A 9,656-nucleotide genomic window follows, 5' to 3' on the forward strand; every position below is an offset into this window, starting at 1 on the left:
AAAGAAAGTTTTGATCAAAGGAGTAAAGAAAGAGTAAAAGAAAAAATAGGTGAAATGGTAGTAGTATTGCTCCGGTTTTTTTGCTTGTGTTGTTCACAATAGTGAACTTGCCTTTTTATAGGCGAATTTTCTTATTAAAATATTTAACATGATTGCACTAGTTTACAATTATTGTACTAGTTTACATACTCATGTGAACTTCACTTGTAATTTTTCTCAACAAAATAAAAAAAAAAAAGTAACCCCTTTATCTTATACTTTTCTTTTATAACTCTTACATTACGGTGACTCGAGAAATTCTCAGGCTCTAGGAACTTTAGTTCAAGAGAACTCTAGAGAAGTGTGGGCCCACTTGTGTGCAGCAGTCAACAATAAAGTATTTTTTTTTTAAAAAAGGGGAATGTTAAAAACAAAAGGAGATCAATATTGTTGTCATGTGTGTCATAATTTATCCCAAATGCATTGTTATTTCCGCTAAAAGTAACTGATAGCGGGAATTTTCTCAATCTTTCCCCTAAATTCACAAAATTTTTATTCTCAATAAAAAAAATTATTTTTTCCAAAAAAAATAAAAATCAACAAAATAATTTAGTTTCCCATTGAATTTTTTTGGTTGTGAGCATTATTTTGTTTAGTGTTTATAATTTCCCCCCTTACTAAAATATTACTCCCTCCGATTTTTTTTTAAATGCAACACTTTGATTTTTGCACTATTTACATATCATGGTTGACTTAATTTTTTTCACCCCTATAAAATAAATAAATGTTATTATATAATATATCATTAGATTCGTCATAATGCCTAGTTTAACAATATAATTTTGTTATAAATTTTACTAATTAACAATTTTAGATGAAAATGGTCAAAGTTGCATCTCAACAAATGTGCAGGTCAAACTGATGCAAAAATAAATAAAAAAAAACAACGGGAGTACTTGAAACCGTTACTGGCATGTGACTAGTTTTGAACCCGATATTAGCATATTCAGGTTACACAATGGTATCTCAACAAGCGTAGCTCCTTTCCAATGATATACCAACATCATTATACCCTAGTAACAAAAACAAGATGTCTAGACAGTTGGTATGGAGGAGATACTCCCTTAGTTTTTAAATATTTACTCTATTTTTTCATGCACAGAGTTTTAGGAAAAATTAGAGAAAGTAATAATATATGAAGGTAATGGGGTGGGTGGAAGAATAAAAAAATTGTACAAAAAGAAAAATTAGTTGAGAGAATTGGAGGAGAGATAATATGAAAGTAATAAAATATGATTTATGTTAGGTCCACTAGTTAAGATAAATGACTTAAATATTGTAAAAGTTTTCCAAATATGGAAAAGGAGCAAGTAATTAAAAACAGGCAAAAATGAAAAGTGCAGCAAGTACTTAAAAACGGAGGGAGTACCAATTATATGTATTTACATACCAATGGAGGATAATGTGATATTTTCAAAGTGTCAATTGTTTTACCAACTATATGTATTTAATTAATTGACGACAATACCTCGGTTCTTGCACCGACAGGCGACAAAAACAAGGAAGGAATTGATGAGGTTGTCTGAAACAATAAATACTCTTGTCTTCAATAATAATAATAAGGTCTTGTTGGTATAATTACATCTCAATAATCTCATATTGGTATAGTAATTACACTAACATGAGATTAAAAAAAAAAAATTCAACAAGATTGTTGGTATTTTTAGACTTTATGTTGGTACAAAATCTATACCAACATGAGGTATAAATATACCAATAAACACTTGTTAGTGTCATTTCTAACAAGAGTAATTATTGATGTGGACTTCCTTGGAATTGAGACCCAAATTACGAATGCAGACCTATAACTCTAGTATTTCGCCTTTGACTATCACTCATGAAGGATTTATGGTTGGATTCTCGCTTTCTCTCTCTTCTCTTGCTATTTATTCAAATGGATTCACAAGCTTCATATTGCAAACCTTCCACTACCAAGATCCAAATTGCAATCTATGGTCCAATTCTTTTCTCTTTTTCTTTATATAAATGGGCAATTACATGAATGTCATTCCCTGGAGTCCTCTTGGACCAAAGTTCCTAGAGTCTTAGAAATCCTCATTGTGACTCTTCATTGTCTTTGGAGAGTTACTACAATCTCATGTATGTATAATAGGGAGAGGTGTCAATTCAAATGATCGAATTAAGTTTGGTGAAATCGGGTTAATTTTTAAAGTTGAGTCATAGTAAATAATTGTGGCCACACAAGTCAAAATCTGAAACAAATATTTTTCAAGTCGATTTCGAATCGGGTGTAGTTTTAACACCGCAAATAATAGGCATGGTCTAATGAACAAAAAATAATGAAGATTACTTTCTACATCTTTTTATTCTTTTTTCATCTATTTTATAACATTATACAAATTTTCTTCTATAATGAACTTTTTTTTTTTTACTTTGATTGCATATCATTAAATTCTCTTCAAATTTATGATTAATTTTTGGCAATTTTAATTCACAAATCCTTTTCATATACCTTATAAAATTACATTCTACACATCATTTTTTTTGTTCAACTTTCCTTTTGTTGATTAATACTCCCTAGTTAAATCAAAAAAAGTTAATACTCCCTAGTCCGTACAATGTATAAAGATTAAAGAACAACTTTAATTGTCTAAAGTTATTTATAAGAGATACCCAGTTAATTCCCCATATAAATAAAATTTGTTTATCTAGGGGTATAATTGTCTTTTCAAGTACCAATGGAGGGGTATATGCATCTTTTCATGTACTAGTTGAGGACTACATGTGTAATTTCCTCACCAAACAGTAAAAGCAAGTTGCAAACAATAACTGGACAAGTCACCAAAAATAAATGACCTTTCTATTTCAATATATTTACAAAAATGCCATCAGATTAACAAAAATTCGTTTATTTGGCAGATTAGCTTGTACCGTTCTTTAAACAAAACTAGCCTTTTGGCCCGTGCAATGCACAGGTTCATTCGTTATTCATAGAAAATTGCATTGAACGATGAATGAGAAAATATCAATAAATCATTATAGTAATAAATTTATAATGTGTAATCGGAAACATGATTAAAGTAATTTAATTTTTGGAACTTTGATTGAAAATGAGGATTAAATAAAGAAGGTGGAGGGACTAAAATTAAAGAGAGAAAAGGAAAAGGTTGAATTGAAGAGGGGAGATGAAGATGAAGTGTGCATGGAAGATGAAGTTTAAGTTTAATGAAAGAATTTAAGAAAAATAGTGTAATAAAAATTAATAATGTAAGAAGACATGTGGCACTTGGATTAGAGAAGAAGATAGAGAAGTGTAATAGGATAGAGACATGTGTTTTCCTTGGTTAGAGTTTTTAAATACTACCTCCGGTCCACTTTACTCGCAACTATTTCCTTTTTGGGGTGGTCCAAATTACTTGCAACTTTCCCATTTCTTTCCTTTTTTAGTAAATTTTTTTATGTAAAATTACCATTGTACCCTTATTTTTTTAATAATTCAACTTAGTTATATTACTAACCTTATCTGATTAATAAACAAAAATGATTAATTAAATTAATCATTCCCACCAAAATTATACCCCAACCCTTTAAATTCAGCAACTCCCCAACTGTCTGAATTGAATGCTCCTCATACAATTCATCTGATGAATTGGTTGGAGTTCATTTATTCTGGAGAATTCTCCGGAATAAATCCCTCCCACCTAAACCCTACTTGTTACTTTCTCTCTCATCACTCGCCGAATCAAATCCTGTCTCTCTCTCTCTCTGTCTTCCTTGGTTTGTTTTCTCTCAATTCCTCTGTCAATGGCTTCCCCTAGTGACAAAAACCTAGATCTAACTTGCCATGAAACCCTTGAAACAAGTGCTTCCAGTCGCCGATCTGGTAGTGTTACCTACAAACCCCGCCGTGGAACGGGTGTGATGAAACCCATTCGCCGTACTTCTGTGATTGCGAGGAGGCGGATTCGTGGTGCGAAACTCGCTGACTATGACAGCGATGAGGAGCCGCCGAAGCTGGTAATCTCTGAGGCTGGTGCCCGTGATGAACCACCGTCTGAGGTGGTTCCTGCTAGTGAGGTTCCGTGGTTGCTGTGGTTGTTTCTGCTTGGGGTTCTGGGTCTCCAGTGACTGAGGTTGAGGTTTCAGCCACTGGATCTGCTACAGGGGAGTCTACCCCAGTAGATCTGGAGGTTTCTGAGGTGGTTAAGCCACTGTAGTCCCATGAGCGTGACGATGGCCCTTCCTCTAGCGCAAAACGCATCAAATCTGGTCCTCCAGATGGCATGACGAGGGAGGAAGTGATTGAGGCTTACCTGCAGATCTACTACCCTCAGTTCAACCCCCCTCGTAATTGAATGTGCAGCGTATAATCTATAAACCCTAATTTATTTATGATTCTCTCTGTTTATGCTTGTGATGTGCAATTAGTTGTTTACAAGATGCTGTTGTGGGTTGTTGTTGATGATTGTGTGAGTTGTTAATTATGGGTAATGACTGTGATTTGACTTACATGATTAGTTGATGCATGATGTACTGTTGGAGTAACTATGTAGTAATTGTTGTTTGCATCTCTGTTTTGGGATGATGGTTGTTGATAGATGTTTGTATCTGTTTATTAAAATACTGGTGTTTTGGGACAAGTTTGTTGTTTGAATGAATTTGATTTATGTTATGGGATGGTGTTGTTTGGTAGCACTTGATTTGATGGTGTTTGCATTAGTTGGAGTAGTTCATTTGCCAATATGTGTTTGTTGTATTGGTGAAATTCACAGTTGTTTGGTTGATTTTGGTTGTTGAGAATGAGTCCCCTGCTGCTTTTGTCAACCATCACCTACTTGCCATGGAAAATTTCATTTGTGACCCTTGTCTTCTGCCTTTAATGCATTGAGTCCCTTTTTTTATCATGCACACCCCTTTTGGTTTTCCATATGATGATGGGACTCATCTGATAGCTACTTGGGTGGTTTGGATGCTCCATAAACCTTGTCAAAAAGGTTTATGTTGAGGTACCAACACTCACTAAAGCTTTGACTGAAATCACAACCCTTCTGATGGAAATAATAGGCTCTAAAAATGAAACACAAACAAAATAAAACATGTAAATGTTTGTTAAATCAAAATATTTGAACTTGACTGATTACATGACTGCCAAAAAAATAAGCAAGTTGTATCTACCAAAAGTACATATAACCTACACATAATCTAACACAAAAAGTTGTTTGAATAGGAAAAGGTTATATGTGGCAGTCAATTATGAGTCCCCTAATACTTGCCTTCCAAAACTAAGGCATAGTTATCAGTCTGCATCTACTTCCATGTTCCCTTCATCATCTCCTGTAATTGTGACTGTGTCCAAAAAATGGACAACTTGACCTATTAGATCCCTGTCTACTTCAAGTAGTTGTGGTAATAGTCCTTGGCTGTCCAAGCTTCTCTTCTTCGTGTGTGGGGGAGAGAAGTTATTACCCCCTTGCTTTTCCAGAATCTTAATAAGGCATGATTGAAGTGTGATCCATGTGTACTTATTTAGTATAGGATCAAATTCTTGAAATGCTCTAGCCACTTCCTTGATTAAGTCATCTAGATTCCTTGGAAAAGATTGATATTGTAATGATTGAATGACACTAAACAACCCTAAATCTAAAACATTTGTTTCTGGTGACTGAGATGGTTGGAATATGAATTGAATGTTGAATCCATGTGCATGACAAGCTGCTTGAAATTCTTCATCCTTTGGTACCTGATGAGGCCTAGCATTATCCCATTGGATGATTATGTCCTTTGGTAACTGCTGTGGCCATTTTTCATAGATTGTTGGGATAACATGTGTTAGCAGCATCTCCCTTATGCATTCTTTTGTGACACTTTGAATTGCCTTTGTCTCTAGAGTCCCTGCATCTCTGTTCTTGCTTTTCTTTTTGGCTCTTTCATACTTTACAAAAGGAAAAAGGCCTATTTTCCATCATGTATTATGTTGTTTTCAGCATCAAACAATGGTTTACCTATCATTCCCATAAACATTGCTTTGATCTTGAACCTCCTTGATTGTTGAGCCTTGTATGGATCATCTTCTGTTGGAAGTAGGTAAAGGTTCTTGTTTCTGGATTGATGTAGAACCATTTCTCATCTAAATGTATCCATTGCTGCATATCACTAAATGTTGGGTCCCCAATTGCTGGAACATGATTTATTAAACTTAAAACCCATTTAAGTCTTGCCACTTTGTGCTTCTCTGTCAATGCTCGGTGATTTGTGCTTGTGTGTGTTCTCAGCCTGCCTTGCTGCCTTAGCCTATGCAATGCTGTTTTGGGTATTTTCAGTGCACCAGCATATCCCCTTTCAGTTGTTCTTTTGTACAATGGTACAGATGTCATAAACTCATCTGTGTATTGTTTTGCTTTGCGTCCTGTCCTGCCTAATTTTTTTGTATTAACATCAACAACAATACCTTGAGCTAGAGAATGTTTTATTACCTGAAACCATCTTGTTGTTGTAGATTTGTGCACTGAATATTTTCTTGCCAAATTGGCTAAAAAGCCTCTTGGCAGTGAGTCCCCCTCCATGTGCAACATAATCTCCTCAACAATTGCTCTTTTCTGTTCTACTGTCATCTCTCTTGTTGGTCTGCAATTTTGTTGTAGCTCTTCTTGGTTTGCATCATCATCTGCATCATACCCATCAGCATCATTACCTTCATGATATTGCTCTTGTTCATGGTCTGAATCAGATGACCCTTGATACTCTTCTTGGTTGATTTGTTGTTCGATGAATTCATCTTCCATGAGATGGTCCTGTTGAATTAACTCATCCATAAGTTCGTGTATGAACTCTCCCATGAGTCCCTTCTCTTTTGAAAAAATTTCAGGAATGCTTTTTGGTGATGAAGTGGCGGCTGGTAGTTTTTGGACGATAGTCAACGGAGCCTATTATTGAAGCTGCATCTACTAACACAGCTCTAGAATTTAGGATTAAACTAATCAAATTTTAGATGGTTTGTAATTTGTTAGGGCTGCCTGTATTTTGTACTTACTAAACTAATTTCTGTGGTGATGTTACTTGAATTATTCCTCCCCCCTCCCCCCTCCCCAATTCTTCTAAAACTTGGCTTTTGAAAATGGAGAATTGGAAGGGAAGCCCTCGTTTTATATAGGGCCTTTTGTTTGAAATTTATGGAAAAATTTGAAATTTGGGGGAATTTAGTTAAAGATTTGAAATTTGGGGAAATTTTGGGAAGGAAAGAAGCTTCCCAAAAATTTGACCCCTAATTCCTTAAGCTGCCAAAGAAAAAGGGTGGGAATTTCCCACTCTTTTCACTAAAGTACAACCCCTAAAAAAAGTCAACAATATAGGACCACAAGTATTCCCTCCAATTTTAACTCCTAATTACGTACCCTTACTTTTTCTAATTCCCCCCTTAAAAGTTTTGCCTCGTCCTCCACAAACCCCTTCAAAATTGCGGGTAAAGTGAACCGGAGTTAGTACTAAGTATAGATTTGTCCAAAATATATTTATTTTCTACATATTTCTCGTATCTAATAAAATGAAACATGAAAAAAAAATAAGAAAAGGTTAATTAGTCAAATGAATTTTGTCATACAACCAAAACCCATGAAAAACAAATCTTCCAACCATACACTTGGTAATCAGAAATTTTCAAAGGGGAGTACTAAATACAGGAACAATTTTACCTAAATGCAGAATAAGTTAATTTTTAAAAAATGATTATATTCCAATTTTGCCCTTGTTTTTATTTAATTTTTTACACTCTTAACAATATAATCATCCCTACCGTTATTTTACCTTTTATCCTATGTAATATTCAATACTATACAAATTGATGGACAATTATGAAGTGCACTATGACGATTTGTTTGAGGTATTAAAAATTATGTTTTTTTTTCCGTAAAATCTAATTTATAGATGAACAATCAAACAAAATAAAATTTCCATATTATACAATTCTATTCTAGGACATGTCTGGGTGTCGGGATGTGTTTTCGGGGATCAACGATACCCCCGGATCAGAATTTCGGGGGTCAATGGTACCCCCCGGATAAGATTTTCGGGGGTCAACAGTACCCCCCGGATAAAATTTCCGGGGGTCAACAGTACCCCCCGGATAAAATTTCCGGGGGTCAACAATACCCCCCGGATCAAATTTCCAGGGGTCAACAACACCCCCCGGATAAGATCTCTGGGGGTCAATATTAATCCCGAAAAAAAAAGAACGAAATATTATACAATAAGAACAAAATTACACATATAAATTACCTTAGATGGGAGAAAAATGAATGTGAAATTTGTGGGATTAGCAAAAATTTTTGGGATTAGCAAAATGTCGTGGGATTATGATATGTCTATTTTATATAGTAGTTTACCCTCGTCCCTCGGTCATAATTAGTAGTGTTTTTAGCCCTTTGGGGCCACTTTTATTACTAATATGTGTTTTCTAGTGTTTTCGTAGTTTTGGTTAAGTTTTGCAGGGAATTGCACCTTTGGAGTATTTTCCCGGGATTTTTATGAAGCGACTACGAGCATCGGAGGAGCACGACCATTTTCGGAGCCCGAGGCAATTGGATCATGTATTCGAGACCCGAGAAGAAATATGGATTGGGCCGAGAAATCTAGCCCAAATCGAAGTCCAAACCTCCAAGATGAAGTCGGGCCCGATCGGGCAAGCTTACGCCCGATCGGGCGAGCTGTCGCATGCCAGCTGCCAAGGAGATGCGCGCCCAATCGGGTGAGCGTAGTCTCGATCGGGCGCAGCACTGAAAGATAGGCGTAGAAAAAAAGGCGAGCCCGATCGGGCGCCCCCTTCGCCCGATCGGGCGCGTGTTTTGTTAGAACCTGATTAAGCTTTGTTTATTTCGTGTTTTAGGGGAGATATTTATATTTGTTTTGTACGGATAATTAATCACTTCTTTCTCTTAGACTTTCTCTCTCTACTTAGTATTTCTCTCTCTCTAGAATTCTCTCTAAACTATTGTACTTAATTCCTTCATTAATTCCAGATTTGTTTTGGTACAATTTCTTCCCTTTCTAATTTTAGCTATTTTAATTGTTTTCTTGTTTATGTTTTCAATTGTTTATTTAATTGGATTAGTTATGATGATTAGTGAGTAATTTAATTCTAGGGTTTAAGGGGATCCATAACTAATATGAAGGGATAGTTTGTTATTATTGATTGTTGATATTGCATGATAATTTCCTATTGAATTGTTTTAATTATTTGCAATTAGATTATGAATCGAGCAGATGTAATTTGGTTGTGAATGTTTAGCAATATTGAATTGATGAATCGAGCAGATGTTGATTTAATATTAAAGGCTATTTTTAATAGGAAATTAGGTCTAATAAATTGCGAGAGCCTGTTAGATCCATGTTGGTTAATAAATTGCGAGAGCCTGTTAATCATGTTATTGATGCATTGTTAATTATTAATTGCTTCGTTCTATCTCGGAATATTAATTATTGGTGAACCTGCGACCCTAGGTTTCCTTATTATTGATTCTTCTATCCCTAAACTCATCCTTCGTAGTATAGAATTCATATTTAAAATATTAGTTACTTAGATAATTTAGATTATAACAATTAATTAGAATTAAACATACTTGTTTCCCTGTGGAGTTCGACCCTACTTCCCTATCTACTATAGT

The 9,656-nt window shown here is 34.9% G+C and overlaps 1 protein-coding gene across 1 annotated transcript; it reads right to left on the reverse strand.

Moving 5' to 3' along the window:
• Positions 1-5,296: 5,296 nt before the first annotated feature.
• On the reverse strand, positions 5,297-6,812 carry LOC110724104. The gene is made up of 2 exons (XM_021903500.1): positions 6,038-6,812; positions 5,297-5,952 (listed from the first exon to the last, which is right to left on the reverse strand). The coding sequence occupies exons 1-2, from the start codon at positions 6,810-6,812 to the stop codon at positions 5,297-5,299; spliced, it is 1,431 nt and encodes a 476-aa protein (XP_021759192.1).
• Between the last annotated feature and the right edge of the window lie 2,844 nt (positions 6,813-9,656).

This window comes from Chenopodium quinoa, unplaced genomic scaffold, assembly GCF_001683475.1.
Source record: "Chenopodium quinoa cultivar QQ74 unplaced genomic scaffold, ASM168347v1, whole genome shotgun sequence".
Lineage (NCBI taxonomy): Eukaryota > Viridiplantae > Streptophyta > Magnoliopsida > Caryophyllales > Amaranthaceae > Chenopodium > Chenopodium quinoa.